At 35.1% G+C, this 23,683-nt stretch overlaps 2 protein-coding genes across 2 annotated transcripts in view; one reads left to right on the forward strand and one right to left on the reverse strand.

Annotated features, from left to right (window-relative positions):
• Positions 1 to 714: 714 nt before the first annotated feature.
• LOC149208268 (sulfate transporter 3.1-like) lies at positions 715 to 5,566 on the reverse strand. The gene is made up of 13 exons (XM_089395975.1): positions 4,920 to 5,566; positions 4,661 to 4,709; positions 4,160 to 4,367; positions 3,737 to 3,908; positions 3,576 to 3,641; positions 3,288 to 3,401; positions 3,078 to 3,194; positions 2,717 to 2,843; positions 2,328 to 2,614; positions 1,611 to 1,801; positions 1,355 to 1,428; positions 1,165 to 1,241; positions 715 to 1,079 (listed from the first exon to the last, which is right to left on the reverse strand). The coding sequence occupies exons 1-13, from the start codon at positions 5,211 to 5,213 to the stop codon at positions 909 to 911; spliced, it is 1,947 nt and encodes a 648-aa protein (XP_089252101.1). The 5' UTR covers positions 5,214 to 5,566; the 3' UTR covers positions 715 to 908.
• A 7,239-nt stretch (positions 5,567 to 12,805) lies between these two features.
• Positions 12,806 to 23,683, forward strand: part of LOC149208269 (uncharacterized) — a 38,514-nt gene continuing 27,636 nt past the window's right edge. The window contains exon 1 of the mRNA XM_089398284.1: positions 12,806 to 12,901. Within this exon, the coding sequence (XP_089254410.1) occupies positions 12,806 to 12,901 (96 nt within the window). The remainder of the gene's footprint in view (positions 12,902 to 23,683) is intronic.

The following is a 23,683-nucleotide window of genomic DNA, read 5'->3' on the forward strand; positions in this document are numbered from 1 at the left end:
TACATCTTATCAATTAAACATCACTTTATTCTCATCCAATAAACAAAATATAAATAAAAAACATGGATTATGCTTATTATTAACTTATTAACTTTATATTTTATTCATTAAACATCACTTTATTCTTATATTCTTATCTCATAAACAAAATATAAATGGAGCAAGCTAATAATTGACTCATAATACTTAACATTTACAATCAAAATTATTATATTTTAATTATTAAAATACTTTAAATTATTAAATATATAATACACCCAAGTCAAAATGGTAGACATTTGTAAATTGAATTTAGAGATGCCCACCACGTGACTAAAGCTTTTATAAATATAATTGATAGATGCCAACCTGGCTGGGGTGTATTATATGTATTTACTATTATAAATATAATTTATAGATGTTTATCATTAAAAAAAAATATATGAATTTGGTATTATCTAGAAATAACAGAGTTGTTTTTAGTGTGATTTTTTGGATTTTCAATGTCCAATCGGTATGAAAAATTAAGGTGAAATTTTGATTTGTGTTATTTACATTGATTTTTTTAATTGTTTATATAGATTCAGCACTCTTAAAAACTTCCAGGACATTTCGATTATGCAAAATTACCCATCAAACTTGTGATTTCAATAATTCTTTTTAAATTTTAGAAAAATTAAAGGAGAAAATCCACCAAAATTCTTAAAAAAAAATCGCACTAAAAACTACCTGATAAATAAATATGAATTAAATGTAAAGAATTATATATCATAACGAGCTCCAGCGCAAGCTTGGATCGGCCCTTATTGGACAAATTAGCCTCCTCTATTCTGTAAGCTTTTTTCGTATTACAAAAAATTGAATCCGCCCCATTTTTAGTTTGGGCGATTCGCAGGCAGAGCCGATATAAGAATGAACTGAGAAGCTTTCTAGTGGGTCACCTGATCGGCGTTATCGAGCAGTTCACGGTGAAATAGGGTTTTGCATGTGACAACGGCCTCGTCCACTGTCAAAAACAGCCATTTATTCCCTAGAATTTCCACAAATTTTGAATTGTTCAGCTTCTCTATCGTCTGCCTCCCGGGATTCGCCAGTACAAGCTGCAGGAAATAAGATTTAATACAACTCAAGGATCGATGAGTATAAACATTAAATGATACTCGAGGACTGCAAGCTGCCTCTTACCTGAAGTCTTCGCAGATCCAATTTCTTCTTGAGCTCCTCAAGGGCGCTGATTCCGCTTGTGTCGATGCTCGTCACAGCTGGGGGGGGCATTATTAATGGCGCCATGTTAGGAAATGGGTAATCATTTCATTTCATTTCATTTCATGAGTTAACCATAATCAAAACGTAGAGCAGTTGAGAAAATACTCACGACCCATGTCCAGGATTACGTAGTGCAGAGTTCCATCAGGGTTTTCCTTTCCATCTTCTATCCATCTAATTATCCTGTCATCATCAAAACCAAGAGAGAATAAATTAATTAACTAAATTCATCATTGCAGTTTTAGGATAGTTCAATTAGTTATGGTTTTAGGATAGTTCAATTAATTAACTAAATTATAATGATAACTAATAAAACCCAATTACTCATTCATCTACACTGGATTAGATATTGATCGAAAGCAAACCTTTCTTGCAGATAGCTGGAGTTGGCAAAAAGAATTGGAGAATCTATGCGCAGTATGAGAATGCCTGGAACTCTGGTGGCATCTGGATATTGCTCTCTACTTCTATACACACACGTTCCAGGAATGTTGCCCAGTACTGCAGTATGAGGCCTCATGGCATGCATCAATAATCTTACAAGTGAGATGGAAACCTGCAATATAACAATATTTTGAAATTTAACAGATAAAGTCAAGCAATTGATTTCACTTTAAATTTTAAAATATTTCTAAATTTATAATTGAATTAAGTTAGGTACTCATCCAAATTCTTAAAACAAATTGATTAATTATTTTTTTCATCAGGATCAGTGAGGTTGACCCAACTTCTAAGACATGGACTTTTATATAGAGTGTGTAGAAAATAGCCTTTTGAATGAGTTGGTTATAGTTGGGTGAATGAGTTGGTTATAGTTGGGTAAGCAAGGCAACCAAGAAAAGTTAATCTTGATAATTTTAAATTATAATTTAATAACTTTTTATTATTTTTTGATTGTATATGTAGATTCAACCCTCTGAAAAACTGTGATCTAATTTTGATCTGTGATCTAATTTTAAATAGTGTGGTCGATAGATACTGTTCAACCGTTCTATAATTTCACTGTTCACCCTGCTTAATTAAACCTCTGAACAGAATGAATCGATGCGTATGTATGGATAAGAGTTAATGTGCAACCTTACCGCTATGATCAAACCGATTTCAACGGTGCCAAAAACAACGCCCAATAAGCCTCCCAAGAAGACGAAGAAGTCGATCTTGTCCAACTTCCACAGATGAATAGGGGAATGGATGTCGATTAGACCCAGCATTGCCGAGGCGATAATGGCCGACAGCACAGCATTGGGGGTGTAGTGGAAGAGAGGAGTTAGAAACAGAAGAGTGAACATAATAGCAATGGCCATTACTATATTTGAGGCTGCCGTTTTGCATCCAGCATTGAAATTCACTGCTGTCCTGGAAAAAGCACCTGCAGAACACCAGCCAGCCATTCATTAGCTACAGTTCTAGAGCAATCGTACGTTCTGGATTCAACGGACAGATGAAATGTGAAAAGGGGGGAAAGTAAAACCTGTTGAAACATAACAGGAAGTGCAGGAACCGACTACATTCATTATTCCAATCGCAACCATCTCCTTATTGCCATCAATTTGATAATTCTTGAAGAGAGCAAATGTTCTTCCCACTGCTAATCCTTCCTGTAATATGGAAGGTTGTAAGTGCCATTCTTATCCTAAATATTTATATTTCTGCAGAGTTAATTGTTTGATTTCACTGTCCGATTTCCAGATATTCTGATTTCAAGATATTCCAAAAATCTGCTATCCCCTGGTTAGATGGGATTCCAAGATATTCGAAAAATCTGCTATCCCCATCAAGATGACTTAAAAATTCTAAAACATTATGAGTTATGAAAAAGCTAGTCCTCTTACAGCTAGGGAAATGAGACCCATTATCAGCCCTGCCTTCAAACTGGTCCCCAAATACTCTCCATGAAAGACTAACTTGCCAACAGACAACGGGTTTATGCCCTTTTTCAAGGTACCCACCTGTTGCATCAAGAAAACAGTAAAAATAGAATCAGAGAAAAAAACTTGGCATATTCATCATAATCACCATAAGGATCCAGCTTTATGACATACAATTTGCACTCCATGCTTATCTGCACGCGTTGCGAAGACCAGCAAGCTACCCAGAATCACAGATGCCAGTGGAGCAGCAGCAGAGACCCAGAATAACCGTTTCCTTCTCTTGCTCTGTCACAAGCACAAACCTACAGCTATGAGCCCTGTTCAGAGGAAAACCTAATCTTTGGGGACTCTACCCAAGAGTTTAAATCCAGTTAGGAAAGAAAAAGTAAGATGATTTCTGGGAAAAAATCAAACAAAAACATGATCTAATACTCCAGGGCTTCAACTGCCAATACTCACGATGTAACGGGCAGTGAAGAGGAAAATCAGAGCACCCAGACCGAGTATAATGCTTTGCCATCTCCACTGCACATAAACAAACAAGAGAGAGTTCCACATCAAGAGGCCTGCTTGCCCTGTGGCAACTTTGTCAAAAAGGAAATTGAATGGCAGTGGGAAACCTCGTGCACTTGTTTGGTTGCTGAGGTGATGACAGAAATTATGTCGGTCTCTGTGGTAAATTTCTCCAGTCCAAGGATTCCTTTGAGCTGTTGGAGGGACACAATAATCGCTGAACCCGTCATGTACCCTTCAATAGTTGCATGGGAAAGGAGGTCTATGATGAAACCTAGCCTGCAACATACAACATTAAGTATATACAGTAAATGGCATTGAATAATGGATTCAAACCCAATTCAATTCACTTCATTTTAACCAGGACTAATCTAACAACAAACTAGAGCTATCATTTGACTCACTGGAAATTGGAAATTTGAGTTTTATGATTTACACAATATTCCATAACACAGAGATAGTCAATTAAACTACAAAATTTGTCATATACCTTTTACTTTTAATGTGATTGTACTGGTTATAACTTATACCTGAAAATACCCAAAGCTGCTTGGAAGACACCAGCAAAAAATGTGGCAGTTATGGCCAATGATATATAAAGTTCAGGCTTTTCTGTTGGCGAGACCTCGTCACCAATTACCGAACCAAGAAGAAGCGATACAACAGCGATTGTACCCACTGCGAGATCCTTTGAACTCCCCAGCATTGCATATATCAGGGGAGGAACAAAGCTGGCATCTGTGAACAAAAAAAAATCAAAAGCAAAGCCAATCAAGAACACAATTCAAAGTGTTTAGAAGCAAGCAAGGATGTAATCCATAAATGAAACAACCAAAGTCTCCTAAATCTTCTTGATTGCCAATCACAATTGACAAGTGCACAGTGCAAACCCCAACACAAGCAATTCCACTAAGTTTCAATTGCAATGAGAGGCACAAACCCCAAAAGCAAGAACTGAAAAGATGTCATTAAGAAGCTTGAACTCTGATGAAAACTGAAAACTGAAACCAACATTGAGCATGAATACTCACAGAGCCCCATCACAGGAGGTAGGTTAGCCAACTTCGCATAGCTTATTCCCTGTAAGGATTCCACCAAGTTATATAAACATCAAATGCTAAATTAAACAGAGGATAACAAAAACAGAAACAAAAACTCAAAACCAGATAATTCAGCATAACAGAATATTTCTGGAATCTGCAATTGACATAAATGAAATATTTCTGGAATCTGCAATTGACATAAATGAAATATTTCCAGAATCTGCAAACACTCAACCTATCATATTACCTGTGGAATGGCAAGAGTAGCAATAGTGATGCCAGACAGGACATCAGATTTCAACAAGTTGAGGGAATATTTGGGTGCCCATTGTAAGATGGGAAACACATACTGTAGCCCAAGAACACATTTTCTCGACCTGGGCTGGTTCTTGAATTGCCGAAATGGGTCATCGGGGAACAGAGTTTCTTTCACTGCGTGTTTCACTTCCTGCACGATGCCTTCGCTAGGCGGAACATTGACGCAGTGAACTGTCACCATGTCCATCTCTGCATCATTCCTTCCACACTCGGGTCCTTCCATTGCACCTAATACATACCACCACTACTAACTTCCTGCCCTCGACGCCTCAAAACTATTGTTCCTGAGGTTCTGGCTGTGCATTCAGCTTGCTCTGCCTATGTCTTTATACTTCATTTCTCCCCTAGTCCTGACCTTTCATACCCCCCATAAGCCGTGTAAAATTCGCTGAAACAATAATAAGCCTTCACTAGAAGTTCGCTGGAGCAGCCGGAGGGGTCCTCTCAGATCTTCTTACATCACTTCCCACGCTGTCTGAAAGACATATTACTTGTCTTTTAAAAGCTATTTCCCCGTTTTCGAATCCGTCCCAACATCAAAAGTTCGCTGGAGCAGCCGGAGGGGTCCTCTCAGATCTTCTTACATCACTTCCCACGCTGTCTGAAAGGAATATTACTTGTCTGTTAAAAGCTATTTCCCCGTTTTCGAATCCGTCCCAACATCAATTTCATTAAATGCAGCCCCTCTGTTGTAGTGATAGTTACAGCAACAGGATGTGGCCTTGGCAGATGATATATGGATAATAATGTTTACATTCCACTCAAATTTATAATTTTTATTACTATAACAAATTGACAATTAAAATATTAATAAATAAATAATTAATACATTGTGTTCATCGCACTTAAAATTTATAATTTTTTTTTTCCAGTTGAGTTAACTAGGATGATAAAAGATTTTATGATTTTATGTGTTTGGTACATGAGTATTGATTGATTAAAAATGCAGTAGTGTGATGATCATATTTTTTTCTCTAAAAGTTAAGGAAATTTTAGTTATATTTTGAAAAAAACTTAGTATGGATTTTTGTAAATCCAAGTAAAAGCTATCAAACTTTATAGTTTAAGGTGTCTTAGTGGTTTTTAATGGCGCTGAATCTATTTTCACCGTCAAAAACATGATTCAAACACTCATCTACAAGATTTTTTGATATTTTTTTGCTTAGATTCCAACCATTTTTAAACGTCGGGACAATTCCTCCACCTCCGACTCCATTAAAAACTTCTTTTATTTAGTTTAGAATTTCTCTTTTTAGGCATTTCAAGATTTAAATATATTTAGATAAAATGAAAGTAAAAAAAACTAGCTAATTATTGTAAGTGGTATGGTTTCTTTGAATAATAGGGATGAATCAATCTATATTAGCCAATAATAATTAGTGATGATTGTCCAAGTATTGATGTGGTTTTTTTGAATAATAGGATGAATCAATCTACATTAACAGATAACAACTAGTGATGATTGTCAAAGTATTGATTTGACAATTGAGTTATAATAATTTTTCTCACTATTTATTAAAAAAAATCATGATTGGTAGGAAAATAAAAAATTAATTATGCTTTTTCAAAATTATATTTTAAAAGTTTTATTTTTTTTGTATTTTTCTTAATTATAATTTTTTTTGAAAATGTTGAAATGATGAAATTGAATTGGTAAATTTATATAAATCTAGAACTTTGAAGATTTTTTGAGACTCAATAGGTTTATTGATTCATAAATATATTTCAAATATAATAATAAACCAATAGAAAAAAATAATAAACAATTAAATATAAATATTTGATATTTTTTAATATAAATTTTACATGGTTAAATTTGAAAATTATTTTAAATTTAATGAGAAAAATGATATAGACTTTTTATTTATAAAAAAAACAATAAACATCTTACTAATGTTTCTATATCATTAATTATACTATATAACAAAAATACTTAATATCAATGGTCATAAAATAAAATTTATATCATATTTTTCATTTAAATTCAATAATATATAACCGAGTTACAAAATATTAAATGTTTTACCATCAATGGGAATTACTCCTTTCATCACAAATAATGACCCTCTAATATTTATTATAGAGTAGAGAACAAATAAAAATCTGTGTCATCAAGAATTTTTTTATTATTAGTATAATTTAATTAATAGATATTTTGACTTTTTATAAGTAATATTTTATCAATTTTTTTTTTAAATTGAATCACGATTCCATGAAATAAAGCAAAAACTAAAAACTCGAATCTAATGATGTCATTGGTCGTCATTACGCAGAAATGAAAACTCTGAGGTTACATCGAGTCCAAGTCAAAATTCAGGGAAAGAGCTAACCAGCCATATATTGGGTATTTAATGCTCTCAGAGCAGCACGCGACTTAACGCGATAACACGAGAGCCGGCAAATTCGGCATTAAATAATATTTGCCCGCTCCCGTGTTATCGGGCTAAGTTGCGAGCTACTCTGAAGGCATTAAATACCCAATATATGGCTGGTTAGCTCCAACCAAAATTCAGAAGGTTTCATGGTGGAGTATAATTAATTCAAAATAGAACAAACAGTAATAGTTTTGACTAAAAGGGTTTTGTTTTATCTTTGTAGGAGATTGCATGCGACATATAAGGTATGCACGTGAGTTGCATGTTATATATACAGTTTGTATATTGATTGTATGGGACATGTAAGATATGTATTTGAGTTGCACAACATGTGTATGTAAAGGAAGTTATATTTATAACTTGTATTCGATAAAGTAAAGAAAGCTAAAGATAGGAAAGATAAATAAAGTTAAGTCACTTATCTTAAATTAACTTGACAAGTTAATTTTGGTCATCAATGTTATTTTAAGAAAGTTATAAATTGAGCTTAAGTGTTGAGGCTAAGACACAACAGCAACACAAGTTTGGGAGCGGCATCTCAATGCGTGTGTGTCGGGTCTCAGAGAATGCAAAGGGGTTGGAGATCCAGATCTATGAGAAAGAGTTGATCTATTGGATCAGATCCAAAGTTTTGAATTGTATTTTCTTAGTTGGCCCATTTTCCCAAGACGAGAGCCTAAGTAAGTTCTGATTTTAATTAATGAAGAATTGATTTGTTGCATAGAAATATGTTTGTAATTCATGTGATTCATATTATAATTTGGTTAACTAAATTTTATGTGTAAGAAACTTAAACGTGTATTTGTTCAGTGATTAATCGCTAGGAATTAAATATCGGGTGTTGAGTTTCGACAAAATCTAACATGATGTTAGAGCTCTAACTCTGAATCGATCTTCGAATTACAAGTGTTAGATTCACATCAAAATTTGGTTAGGATCATGTTGTAGTGGCTACAACCACCCTCCAAAATTTTGGCTCGCATGCAAATTTCGGAGCCTACCTCGGATCTTGCGATCGATTATCCTTGGTTGCTTGTTGGTAAGCTGACGATTTCAAGCTCCCCTCCTTGATCTTAAGAGTTGTTCGTGTTCTCATCTTCATGCAGCATGTGTCATATTTGGGCACAGGGGTTGTTGTTTGTCATACAAAGGGAATGTTGTCTTGCTTCAAGGGATTTGTGTGTGTATGAGTGGTTGTCATCACATAGACATGTTTCACACTCACCTCACGCACTCATGTCACGAAGGTTGTTGCATCAAGAAAAGTATGTCTTATGTATTCTGGATGGTCTACATTGTGTCACTAAGTGTTTGTGTGCGATCACAGTCGAGTCCTATCAATGTTTGCATATGTTTCACTGATCTCACACTTAGCCATTTTCCCAAGCAACCTAGCCTCATCCAGCTTCCCAGAACTATGCACTTTGTTTCTGCAACCATCAACCAACCTCCCTTGCCTGTTGAAACCCCGCAGTGCACAGAGACACCAACCTCCCTTGCCTGCTGAAACCCCGCAACCTGCAGAGGCCCCAGCTAGCACTCCTCTCCATAAATGCACAGAGCAGTCTAGCTGCACTGCACTCAAAAATTACGTAGAGGTGTCCTCCCGGGAGCCTCGTCCCCCAGCAGTGCTTTGAGCCTCAAAACTGCGCAGTGTTGTCCAAGTTGTCCTATCGTTCTTGCATGCAAAAACTGTGCAGACGGGCCTCCTAGGGCCTCGTTCCAGCAGGAGTCACTTTCCACTGAAATTGCACAGAGCTACCTCTCAGTGACTACAGGAAAAGGTGACATGCTGAAATTGCCTCCAAGGAGTTAAAGAGAAGGACCAAGGAACCAAGTAATGGAAAAGATCAGGACCGCATGCAAACTTTGTCGAATGCATGATCATCTTGAGGGTAAGTATGGAACATCTTTCGAAGTACACCTCTTAGTTGAGTTTGCATGACTTCTTGTCATTGCCATGACATCTTGTCCTCAGTAACATGCATGTGCACAAACACGAAAAGTCACTTTATGTGTTTCTTCTACATGGCATGCTTCTTTTTCACTTATTCGACCAACTGTCATCTTCCGCATGTTGATTGCTATGTCATGCTTGTGGCTTCGTTCTGGTGATCTTGAAGGTCTTCGCTTCGTGTGCACATGTGTTCACTATGTAAACATCCGTCGCAATCACACACGAAGTTGTATGCATTGTCGCGCAAGCATTATCGTGGTCGTCAAACAATCTATCGCAAGTGTCGCGCTTATCGCTCGCACCGTCGGTCAGTCATGATGAGCATGTGTGTATTAATGGTTTGAGGTGTCTTGTTGACAAGTCACGTGAGTGTGTGTTTGCAAGGTCGCGTATACACAAATTCGCTCACTCACACACTTAGCCACTTTGTTGAAGTTCTAACAACCAGATCCCCCTCTAACAACCGTACCTTCACCTCGCCATCGACTTGATCGACTGTCACCAGAACAACGCAGAAGCATCCAATAAGCCATTCCAATTTGTGTTGCCCGCAAGCTGATCAATAAAACCTCCTGCAGGTCAACCAAAGCATTTGACCGAGCAGTCACCCTAGGAGTAACTCCCTCAAAAATTGCGTAGAGGCTACAGAGCTTTCCCGCTTCGCTGACTCCCTCAAAAAACTGCGCATTTTTCCCAGCTAGTCACTCAGTCAGTCGGTCGGCTGCTGACCCAGAAAATTGTGCAGATTTCCTGAGCAAGCCACCTACAACCCAACAAACTGCTCAGCTCAGAAATTGTGCAGAGGTGGTTAGCAGATCAACCTCCCAACAACAGTGCAGTTTTTCTCACCAGCAGCCCGCTGCTTGTTCCCTCCAGAAACTGCGCAGTTTTTGCTGCCAAGCTCCCGCAACCCGCTGCCAGCTCCCTCCAGAAACTACGCAGATTTATATCCCAAGCCTTCTTATAGCCTACATTGCTTCCCTCCAAAAATTGCACAGATCTGTCCTCCAGCTGAGCCAAACCCCATGAGCAGTCACTGCCAATCCAAATTGCCCATCTCCATCTCCCAGTGACTTCTGCGCATTTTTCACCAGCAGTGCCCAGAGCCCGCATCCCAGCCCGAAACTTGCCTCACGTGGTTTCGCAACCTTGTCCGCTCTCCCGGTCACCTACATCCAAAAACGATCATGCATCATGGTAGACTAGGAGATTTTTGGATTTGATGTCGTCTCGTCATGAGTGACTGCAGATATAGGTACATGAAGGAACATGACGCGACGATAGATGGGATGAACAAAGGGAGTACATGTAAAAGGACATGTTCGCAAACAGACGAACAAACGATGCATGTGAAGATATGTGCTTGCAAACAGATGACCATGCGAAGAGGTGTTTGCGAACGGATGGATAGACAAACATGTGAAGATGTGTTTGCAGACGGATGGACGGACGAACATGTGAAGATGCGTTCGCGGACAAACGAACGGACGAACATTGGATTTTCGTGAATGGACGAACATGTCAAGTATGCCAAAGCATAGGCAAGGAGCAACACGCACATGCAACATCAAGCGAACCCAATGACCATCGAGGACTCCACACACCTGGCCATGCAGAGGTGAAGTTGTGATACACCAAGAGGACATCCATCACTCAGCAGCACTGCAACTCGACATGCACACCAGTAGCAGCATGAACATACCAGTGCTGTCATGTCGAGTCGTGTCATGAGTCATGTCAGGCCACATCACTACTGTGGGCCATACTATGTAAATCAATGTAATGTAACGTGGAAGTCCAAGAGACCCACTTGTAATCTGAAGAGTCATGAAATTCAAACAGTCATGAGGGAAGTTGAATAGTCACAAGGGCCAATTTTACCCTTGGCTATAAATAACCCTCATTTGTACATGCAAAAGACTTTTCACCTTGCCTCCTCCCACATAGCCTTGAGAGTCTGTAATCTTTTCTTTGAGGAGCGAGTAGTGGCTCCAACACCCCTTCCATGGGGTTATTGATATAATGGTGTACCGATGTGTCTTGGAACTTTCGCTTGATTCAGAAGCCTGTTAACAGGCCAACACGTTTTCACACATGTATTGTAACTATTTGTAAGACTAATCTTGAACACTTGTAATGCATGTTGCTTTAACCTGTGTTAAAACAATTGAACTCTTTTGGTTGCTCTAATACATCTATTTATGAAAATGTGTTGTATGAGTTGTTAACGATGTCTTGCCCATGTGGGTTGCCTCACCGGACATTAGACAAAACCTTCCCCATAAACTTGTTATAACGATCGTCACACTCGCACAGACTGCTCCACTGGGTGTTGTACGTGCTACCTTCTCTTATGTGTTGTGACTACCGCATATGTCTGGACTGCTCCTTTGGAAGTTGTGCATGTCCTGTTGTGTTGTGTGTCTCTGACAGAGTTGGGATTCTTCCCTTTCGACTGGAGACTCACTTCCACCCTCTCTCTCTATGGTGAAAGAGCCTTGACACAAGTAACACTAGCACTCACCAAGCACATGAACCTCATTGTTATCAGATAAAGCTGACCACTCTCGCATGCTTAAAAGCAAGAGTTAGGGCATATCTTTAAGATAATGACAACGGGCCATCATACCAGATGGGACTCCTACACCAAACATTGTGAGGTCTAGTTGAGACTTCATATTGGGGAGATCCCCTGATGTTGATGGGTCAAGCACCGTCAACAGATCGTATGAACTAGAATTTATTTTTAAAAGGCAACATAAGTTTTTTTTTTTTTTTTGGCCAAATCTATTTTGATTAGCACTATTTTTTTAGAAGAAAAAAAAGAGGCGGGGTCGTGCTTGTAGTCGATAGGCATGAGACAACTAACCGCCAGGGAAACCACGAGGCCCCAAGCTAGCAATGGCACATCCACCAACGAATCGTGCTATGGAAAAGTCAAGCACGCATGGGTGTACAAGGGAAACGGGCACAACCACCATAAACAACAAGCCGACTAGGCCCCAAGTCATGTCGATTGTGGCAGAGACAAGACCATGGCAATTCCATGCAACAAAGTGCACAAAAAATTGGTTGTCGATAAGGCCTGTAGCCATGACAAAGAGTGTTTGGACAAACAACGCTTGGTCCGATCAGTGAAAGGATTTGTTGTAGTATATGCATAGTCAATCAAGAGTTGCAAAGGAAACGATTGACGACGCAACCACCAATAAGCAGTCGTCAAGCCCTTGAGGAGGTGTTAGATGTTGCATGCACATATTTAAGCGTGAAGACCACAGATAGGGATTTGCAAGAGAGTCTACATGAAGCACACATTTTTTTGTGAGTAGTGGATAGAACGCAGACCACAAATTCCAGGTTAGGCGTGGCCAACGGGCTACTTCCACCAAGAAACTACTACAAAACAAATTTATGGTGCTAGATGAGACCGAAAACCAACTGAGGAAACAACACGTGAACAAGCTGTGAGCGAGTCAACTTGCAATGGACAGGAGGTGTGTGAGGTGGCCCGTAGCAACACGGTGGTCGACCACGGGCTCGACGAATACATCTGTGCCAATAGTGGTCAGGGCCGATCAGGTAGTAGAACATATGGACTAAAGCTCGGGGTCAACCAATTTTCATAGTAGTTGTCGAGGGGCAGTCGACAAAGGTTAACTACTAAGCAACTCGTTGTCAAACAACCATGGTACTAAGCCCTCTGAGCTTATGTGGATTGTTGATTCCCCAAATGTTCCAGAATCAGACAGACATGGGTGCAGTCAATTATGGGTGCAGTCAAATAATTGACTGCGCCCATGTCCATCTGATTTCTGAATATTCAGGGAATCAACAATCGACATAAGGATGCCCTACTGAGCTACGATGTTTGTGATCAAGCTAGTGGACAATAGAGCATCTAATCACATAACAGGGATGAGGTCAGTGTTCTGGAGTATTTCAAAAGTAGACTCAAATTTCCATGTGAGTTGTGAAGATAGTACCACTCATGCAGTGAAGGGGTTGGACGTGTTAGATTTTAGCTAGAGTCACGAGGATATTTGGAGGTAACAGGGATGGTATTAGTTCTAATGTGGTATTAGTTCTAAGGTTGATGATAGACGTGCTCTCAATATATCAGCCTTGGAGGATGATGGATATTGAGTTTTGTTCCACGATGGATATGTGCTTCTATATTCAGACGGAGTAACCGTGGATGCAACAATAGTGCTTGGCATCAGAGAAGGGTAGTCATACAGATTGTTGGGACAACCTGTGGTTGTATTCGAGGGGATCTTGGATACAAGATTAGTGTCAGTTACTAAGAGGGGACAAGTGACTAGGAAGAGTGATTTTTTAGGTGCTACCAAGAGACTTAGTTGGTATGATATGACATTGATAGATGCTTAGGAGTGTGATAGTACTCCTCGAAGCAATGGCTGATTATGACAGGTTCTCATCTCAAGTAGCAAGACAAGCTTTAGGGTCATGGGGAGAAACTACAAATATTGAGATGGGCTTAGAGATAAATCCCAGTGGAGGAGACTCTTCCAGAAGTACCTCCATCACTAAGAGGGAGTGTTGAGTTTTATAGCTCGGGAAAGTACTTCTAGTCTTATGTCTTGACTAGAAGGACCTTGATTTTCCTCTTTAGGAGATTGCATGTGACATTTAATGCATGCATATGAATTGCATGCAACATGCACAGTTTCATGTTGATTGCATGCGACATGTGGAGTTTCCATGTAGATTGCATGCGACATGAAAGGCATAAATGTGAGTTACATGACATGTACATGTAAAGAAAGCTAAATTTATGACTTGTACTTAGAGTTAAAGTAAAAAAAGTTAAAGATAAGAAAGTTAACTAAAGTTAAGACACTTATATTCAGTTAATTTAATGAGCTTATTTTGGCTGTAAATCTTAGCTTAGGAAAATTATAAATTGAACCTGTGTTGAGACTAAGACATAACACCACCACACATTTGAGAACAACATTTCAGTGAGCATGTGTTTACTCTAAAAGAGTGCAGAGGGGTTGGAGATCTAGATATGTGAGAGAGAAGATCTATTGGATCAGATCTAGAGTTCTGTAATGTATTTTCTTAGTTGGGCCATTATCCCAAGATCAGAGCCCAAGTAAGTTCTGATTTTATTAATAAAGATTTAATTTGTTGCGTAGAACTTTGTTAGTAATTCGTTGATTCAGATCGTAACATTCTTCTACTAAATTTTATGTGTTTGGAACTTAGTGGTGTATTTGTTCAGTAATTAATTGTTGGGAATTAAAAGCCAGATGTCGGGTTCATGTAAATTCTAACACACACTCACATAGTATTGTCGATTTCAATGAAAAAGTCATTTCGTATATTAGTTAGACTATATATATATATATATAAAATAATGCAGAAGCTATTTCATACATTTTGACATTAATCATGTTTAATTCCAATGATTTGAACTACTTTCTCATTACATATTTTAATATGGGTGATCAAAACCACAGTGTATTTAGCCCATGTTTTACATAATCACCTATTATAAATTTTTTAGTCAAAGTGTTAATTATTTCTACTCCTTTGCGTTGGGATTATGTTTACATTTCATTCTTTGAATTATGAGATCATGTTTACTCATCATTATTTGAATTATTTAATAATTATATTTATAAATTTGGAAAATGTTTTTATTTTTTATTTTTTTAAGCTTATTATCTCATTTATAGGAATTAAAATTCGGTGGAGAAGATAAGAAAGAGCATGTGTTTCCTCCTTAGAAGCTATAGGTTCAAATCCATAGGGGATAGAATATGTATGTCTTTGTAGACATTAGCAATCAAATTGCTACAAGGAGGTGGATCCCTTGTTCCATAAAGAAGAGAGTCTTATACATCAATTTGGCGTCTGGTGGTAACCTTTTAAAATTGAATTATTATTATTATTAAATCAATTGACAAGGAGCATAAAATATATTACAATAATAAATCAAATTAACAAAAATAATTTTGTAGTTAATTAGTTAATTAAATAAACAAAATTGTATTTAATGTTTAAGGTGATAGAAGTTTAAAATGTAATAATTTATTTGGACAATTTTTTTTAGTTCTTTTCCAAGTAGACTTTTCAATGGATTTTGCCTCAAATTTGATGAGAAATTGGTAAAATATTGGTTTTAAGTTGTAGAGTCTCTAAAATTCATGTGTCCCAAGGGTTTTCCAAGGTGTTCAATCCATTTTTGCAATAAAAAATGTAATTTAAATAATGAAACATTGGGATTTTGCCAAGAATCATATCAATAGTTTATGATGAAAAAGACTAAAAACTCACCTATATCAATAGTTTATGATGAAAAAGACTAAAAACTCACCTTATTAGACTACACCTTAAAAAATTAATATAGATAAAAGAAACTTGCATAAATTTATTTAAGGCGATGTTTAAATATTATAAAATTTGTATTTTTTGGGAAATCATCACTAAAATCTCACTATATAATTTTTCGTCAAATTTCTTTTTTGAAAAGATAAGGTTCAACATCTTTGAAAACCCATATTACACCTAATTTGTGCAATCTCAATAGTTGATATCTACATTTCCAGCGAGTCTTTTAAAATTTTAGCTAGATTTTGGGTAAAATGATTAGAAAAATGTGTCTAAAAAATGTCTAAATTTAGACTACACTTTTATATAACATTTTTAAAATATTAGAGTTTTGCATCTAACATTTTTAAGTCCTCTTGGTGTTTAGCATGTCTAAATCTTTAATTCTGATGGCAAAGTGTTTGAATCTTCATCCTTGGAGATTCTCATATTATCCTCTCAACCTTTAGAAATATATCCCAATCATCTTGCTTTTGCATTAGTTACAATCTACAAATAATAAAACACCTCTATAAATATTCATCAAAGTTAACATTTTCCATGTCACGAAGCTACAAAATAGAGAAACAAATGTAATGCTCAACCTAGAGGTAGTATTAGGAATAGGCGAGATCATTCTAAAGACACATCAGAAATCCCAAAACTCCCATAATCCATATCCCATGCCTAACTTAAGCTATACACTTAACACTCCATTGTTTAATAAAGATCTTCAACACAATTTAAAGAGGGACGACATCACTCTCCCTGAATTTGTTCCTTTCCTTCCCTCATCCATGGAATTAAAAAATACCACCTCTCCTTCATCCTATGGCTCCCTCTCCTTACATGCCATTACCTTCTTTCCTTCCCTCATCCATGGCATTAAAAAATACCACCTCTCCTTCATCATATGGCTCCTTCTCTTTACATGCCATTACCTTCTTGTTCTCCCTGACTTCCCCTAAACCCTTAACTCTTGCACCATATCTTTCACCTTCCTCTACTTAACTTTATCTTCATAAAATTATTGTTGCTACCATAGACAGAGTTCAGTGCCACTATTACTATATTATATTAATTATAAAAATTTAAGCTCTAGAATAATTTTTTAATAATATCGATTAAAATTTTAAAAACACCTAAATAAATGGCCAATATTCATCTATTCAATTTAGTAGAATATTGGGCATTAAATTTATGAAATCAAAATGACATCACCTTAAACACCACAATTAAAAGACACTCAACTTATGCAAATTACCCATCAAGCGGGTTACCATATTATATATATTATGGCCATTGTTTCCTCGATACCTCCTTGTGAAACAAAGCCAATGGCAAGACATAAAAATCGAAATTTCGGTGGAATTAATAACCAATTTTACCTGCTTTATGATTTTATTCTGTAACTTTAGTCAAAAGAAGATTTTTTGAAAAAATAAATAAATAGATAATGCGCATTTAATAATGAAAATATCTAAAGTTCTAAACCACTTATTTGCACGAGGGGTTTCTAAATAAGACAAATGACATGTGTGACAAATTTAAAAAAACAAAAAAAAAGAGTTTTTATGATCTCAGGAAGTTAGATATAAAGATTTTCATAGTGTAGAGCAACTTTTTATGTATTAACAATTAACTTAATTTTGACACGAAAGCCTCTAAATTTGGCTGCACATGTGTGTATATTTATACAACAAGAAACTTTTTAAAATTTGGACATAGTTAGAGAAGCACTAGAGACACGAGTTCGTTTCACGTACCATCAACCTATTAAAAAAAAGGAAGTATGTGTAAACACAAGTGTATATATAATAGAAAAAGTATTTTTAATTATTAATAAATGATTATTTTGTTATATATATATATATAATAAAATATTTATTTTAAAATAGGTTTTAGGTTATTAAAATTAAAATAAATCATAAAAATTAACTGAATTATAATTATAATTTATTATTAAATATTAATATTTAAGTTTATATATATTAAAACACATGAAAAATATAGTTTAGAAATAATAAGTTATAGGGTTCAATTTTATAAATATAAATCAAAATCAAAATAAATCTGACCTTTGTGGACATGATATTTTTTAATTAAATTGATAAGAAGAAAAGTATAACTACTTTTAAAATAAATCTCAATCTCAATCCTCTATCCTTAATTACTATCAAGAATATTTGGTGGAGGTTAAATCTCTACCATCCAACTAATAATTATTAATAATTAAATTGAAATTATGGAAACCCTATTTCAAAATAAACATGCTTACTAACATAATTATCAAAAACTTAAAATTAGTTTTTTTTGGATCAAACATTTATTATATTAACCACTACTCACAAATATAAGTTTAAATAATAGTTTCAATTTGAGGATAAAAATGTGTTATGAAACTATAATATATTTACTTAAATATATAAAGGTTCAGACTTAGTTTTTACATTGTAATAAACAACTCATTCTCATTCACGATGATCTCAATGATCATTATTATGTTTGGCAAGTTATTGCAAGATTTACCTTTGACATGTTGTGATTCATAGAATTATGTTGACTAAGGGAGGTATGAAGTGGCTTCCTACTTATATTGCAAACAACCCCATTCCCAAAATTGAAAAACTTATTATAGGGAATTCATTTTTACCTAAATTTTATTTGTCTATATACCAATCGATATATGCAAGGTTACTTATAGTTTCAAGTCTCAAACCATAAGAAAACACAACATGAGGTTGTATTCATTCTTACTAAACACAACTTCATTTTGTTTCTTTCATGGAAATAAAAGTATACCAAAATAGACAAGCATCTATGTGTAATAAAATTCCAATGCCTAAGGTAGATGGTTCGTTTATAGGGTTGATATCCATGAAATGGTGGTTAAAAGATATTGACCACATAGAGACTTGACACAAGTTTATGATTAAGTATGTCTGGCAAGGGGACATAACTAAATATGATGCTCAAGGATTTTCACACACCCACACTAGGAAATATGGAACTCTAAAAGCCTAATGCCTAAGTAAGGAAGAATATTATCTACAAGTAGACCTAACATGTCTAAAAACAAAAAACAAAAAAAAAAAATTATTAGGTTAAAACTTTGGCTTCCAAAGTGTTTGAAGTGTAAACAACATAATCTTTTACTTGGATCTAAGGAAAAATATTTTTTATAGATAATTATTAAGAATTAGGGAGAATAAAGTCAATTATGATCATCATAAGGCTTGCATTTCATAAAGGTTTTAGACTTGTGCCAATTACAATCATGCCACTAAACATGAGGAGACCACAATACTATCTTGAGAAAAAGGTTGTTTGGTATTAATCCTAAATTTTGTCAAGGATGAAATTGTAAAGTTAATTAAGATTAAATTTGTCTTGAACTCAAGATACAAAAGCTAGTCCCTTAAATTACTATTAAAGAGTTCATTCACTAAGATGATACCTTGTTTGTATGTAAAAAATGTACATAATATTAGTTTAAATTATTTAGTGTTCCCATATTCAAGTTTTGGATAGGAAAAATTAAGATCAAAATATAATGTAGTAAAAAATGACTGTATCAAAAAAAGAAAAAAATATTATTTCATGTCTAAGGTAATGGAAATGGAAAAAAATTAACATTAAGAAAAAAACTACCATAGATCTATGTAACATTATTAAGTGTTAAATATTTCTATCTAACATTTTTGAAATCATGTCAATGATTAGTATATTCAAAGTTAAGACTAAGGTGGTAGTGGCTTCGAGAGTGGGGGTCAGTTATGGCCTTGATGGATAAGCAATACTCTCTTTCATTTAGGGAATTAGAGAAGCAACCAATAATAAAGAAGAAATCCCTTGTGGCCTTCCAAAGAATCACACTTTTATGATACCTAACCTTACCTTATATATTCATCCTTGGAGAATTCCATATCATCATCTCATCCTCTAGAAATGGGGCTCAATTATCCTGTTCTTGCATCAACTATACTTTAAAAATAATAGAACCCCTTATCTAAAGATCATCCTAAGACACACATAAGGTCCTAAGAAATTCCATAATTCATATCCATGACTTGTTTAAACTATGCACTTAATAATCCATAACATGATAATTGTATTTGACATGGTTCAAGGGTTAAGAAGGGTCTTCATCACGCTCCTTGAACTCATGCCTTTCTTCCCTCATCCACATTGTTAATGGACAACACCATCCCTCCTGCCTTACGAATTTTCCTCTCCTTCAATGCAATCACCTTCTCCTCTTCCTTCACTTCCCCTCAAACCCTTGACTCCTACACTATATCTTCCACCTTCCTTTGCCTTTATCCTACCCTCCCTTCATCCACTCAATCTGGCCAATTATTGCTACCATTTATGTGTATTGGTGCCACTACTATTTTTGTATGTTAATTAAGGAGGTTCGAGATCTAAAATAATCCCTTAGTAGCACCGTCCAAAATCTTAAAAACATTTAGGGAGTTTCAATTATTCTTCACGCCTTTCCTCTTGATGCAAGTCTCAATTAGAATTTTTTTGAGGAAGAATGGAAGAGAATAGGGGTGCCTATAAACTAGAGAAAGATAATTGGCTACAAGTCGTTGAGCATTATGGAAGGGAAAAAGAAGTTCCCTTGGAGGACCTCAATTAGAAGAATTTAAAGCTATAATATTCTAGTGGATCTCTCACAAGGGTATTGAATTTACTTGGTGTTCTACACCATTAGTTATAAAAGAAGCCTCATTACTCAAGCAAAGGAATTTTCACCTTGACTTCTCCACCTAGGCATTAGAGAGAAATATCGTTCTTTTAGAGAGCAAGTAGTCGCTTAATGCTCCAATATTGGAGCTAGTGGTGCCTCATTGTATCAATGTATCTTGGAACTTTTGCTTAATATTTGACACTCATCGAACCAACACACTTTCATGAATATATCGTAAATGTAATAAGAATATTCTTTATATGTTTGCAGTGTATGTTTTGTTCATATGTACTAAGGAAATTGAACTATTTCATCGACTTTGGTGCTCATCTTGTTGAATGTGTGTTGTAATGGTTTTGATGATTGTTATGTCCATGTGAACTACTTCGCTAGATAGTTATCAATTTTTTCATATGTATGTGTGTGCATCTTTATTTGAATAGTACCAATACTTTTATTCTAAAGGCCCACTTTCTCTTCTCTTCCGATAAAAGAACCTAAATACATATTACAATTTAACATTGCACAAGGCATACTTACTTGCCCATTTGAAAGTTCATGTGTGTTTTCTCTCATGCTAACGACTACAACCAATGAAAATCTTTAAGTATATGGTAGTCGGGCAAAAATTCTAGATGGGGCTCCTATACCAAACAGTGTGAGGTCTAATTGGGACTTCATATCAAGGAGACCCCCTGTATGTTGGAGGGATCCAGTACCATCAACAGATACTTACATGTATTGATACATTCCAAATAAGTAATGATCACCAACCAAATATAGTTCAGGAATCAGGGAACATAGAACAAATTGGCATCAATGATGATGTTCAAGATGAAGATGTTCATCCAAAAGACTATGAACTATATGATAATGATAACATTCCTTTAGTAGTATGGAGAAGTGGGGCTAGAAGTGTATCTTCACAAAATGATAAATTAGATGAGGCAATTAACCATGACAATCAACAGTTTGCAAAGTAAAATGATCTTATAAAAGAAGACAATATTGATGATATACAAAATGAAGATCAAATTAATAGATCTAGTAACACTGATATTTTCTATCTAGAAACAAATTTTATTGATACAAAATATGATGAAGGTGAAGATGAGGATGATCACAATATGACTTTAGCATAATGGTTTAGGAAGAGTAATATTAATTTCCTGCAAGAACATATGAACATTGACAAGGAAGCATTGGAAGACATAGTGAAAAATAAATAAAGACTTCTAAATATTTAAATAAGGACATTTTTTATGTCCCATTTTGAAATGGTTTGTTTTTATTTGGTTGTACTAGTCATTTAATTACTATATTTAGAACTCATGATCTAAATTGGTGTTTTAAATATTCTTATAGATATACTCATTGCTTGATGCAATTAATGTCATTAAAATGTATGTGAGTTAATATGATTTGTTGGTTGGAAATAATAAGCTCAATTAGTTGGATAAGAGTTACCATGGTTAGTTTCATCTGTTGGTTGAAAATGGTTAGAAGTGATATGAAGTTATTGGCTAAGACACAATTAAAATAATTTATGTGTGTACAAATTGTCATATATTGTGCATACAGACAAATATAACTTGTGAAGTTGAATTAAGGAATTAATTAACACAAATATATTAAACTACACTACAACAAAAATTTGAATTGTTGAGGATCTTTAGATGGGTAATGGAGATGAATTCAAATTGTCTAATAAGTTTATTATTTTTTAAATCAATGATAAATTTCCCACATGTAGGTAATATTTTCCCCATACAAGTAATTCATGATGGCATGGGGTCCCTATCGTTGTATTGTTGTCGTCATCATCATCACTTAATCATCATCCTCATTGTCATTGTCATCGTCGTCATCTTCACCGTCACCCTCACTATCATAGGTTGTTTTCTAATGAGTATTATTACCATATCTTCCCTGGTTTCTGATATATATATCTATATCTATATATGAGAAGGAGGAGGAAAAAAAATCATTGGTCATAAATGGTTACCATACATAGACCATCTTTAATGATAGATCAAATTATTTTTTTGCACATTTCCAAAACCTAGGGTTTCTAATCCAAGGTAGATCTTGAGCACATTGATGAAGCCAACTCTGTCTTGGATGTATCATCCAAACATTCTGTATATTTACAAGCTCACCTCTTATATCCATTATTTTTTAAAATGTTAAAGATTTTCACACATGATATACTGAATAGTTAATGGAAAATACAAATAGTTTCCATGATTGATATTATTTTACTTATATGCTCCTTGTAATTGATCAAAAATCTTAATTTTGTCTTGAGAATTAGACTTGTATCACAAATAACATGGTTGAGAATCATTTGATGGATATAGCGATTCACAACTACTAACAATTGTTTTTTCTTTCTCCTTAAGTTTTGCAACCCAGTTTGACTTAAACATGCTTGACACTGAAAAAACCATTTGTCAATACTCCAGACCTCACAAAATTTCTATGGACAACTTTCTCTACTTGGTAATATCAAAAATATCAACAAATTCACAATCTCATATATTGGTGAGAAGAGGTCATCATCAAAGTGAATCAAATACCAAAAATGATCTATGTCTACTAAAACCTATAATAACATTGTTGCATTAATAATGCTCAACTAAAAACTGTTATAGCTAGTTATTGAACTTTTGCAACCAATTATAAATCTTCAACAAAAAGTTGTTTTCTGATGAGGAATTATTGTGGCATTGACAAAGTTCTATAGTTTATTATCCTTGAGAACGACTATGATTTGAAACCTCCACTAAAGATTGTTCGAGGACCCTTCTAGTTTGTCTTGATATCGAACACGGTTAGCTATGATAGATTAAACCCTTGAATCACTTGCTTTTAGAAAGCATGAACTCTTTTGAGATAGTACATGTGTGAAATGCCCTTGGTTTTGTACTCATAGGCTATTGCTCTAATACCATGTTAGATTTCTTGAAGCTAGGTCAAATTTTATTCCAATAAAATTATATTGAGATATAAATAAAAATTAACTTCCAGATTTAAATTTTATGATACCAAATATGCTAGGTTCCTAACTCGACATGCTCAATAGAAATAAAATAACCATAAAACCAAGCACATAAAAATATTTTGACGCATTTTTACCTTGGAAACCCTAATGTGGGGAAAAAAACAAAGTTTGGGCTTTTATTCAACTTGGAAATTTCTATTACAACAATGTACACTTCATAAAATTACAATAGCAAAAATAATCAGCAATTTCCCTATCATGACCTACCTTGTGTGACCTATTCGACCCAAAAAACACTATTGTATAGCTTCAAGAAATATGA

The sequence above is a fragment of the Pinus tabuliformis genome, chromosome 1_2, assembly GCF_031772625.1.
Source record: "Pinus tabuliformis cultivar Carrire ecotype Pingquan chromosome 1_2, CPIR1, whole genome shotgun sequence".
NCBI lineage: Eukaryota > Viridiplantae > Streptophyta > Pinopsida > Pinales > Pinaceae > Pinus > Pinus tabuliformis.

Coding starts and splice junctions, on each gene's coding strand:
- LOC149208268 (XM_089395975.1), bottom strand. CDS start 5,213: ATGGAAGGACCCGAGTGTGGAAGGAATGATGCAGAGATGGACATGGTG. Junction 3,642..3,736: donor CAACCAAACAAGTGCACGAG/GTTTCCCACTGC, acceptor GTTTATGTGCAG/TGGAGATGGCAAAGCATTAT. Junction 1,242..1,354: donor CGTAATCCTGGACATGGGTC/GTGAGTATTTTC, acceptor TGCCCCCCCCAG/CTGTGACGAGCATCGACACA.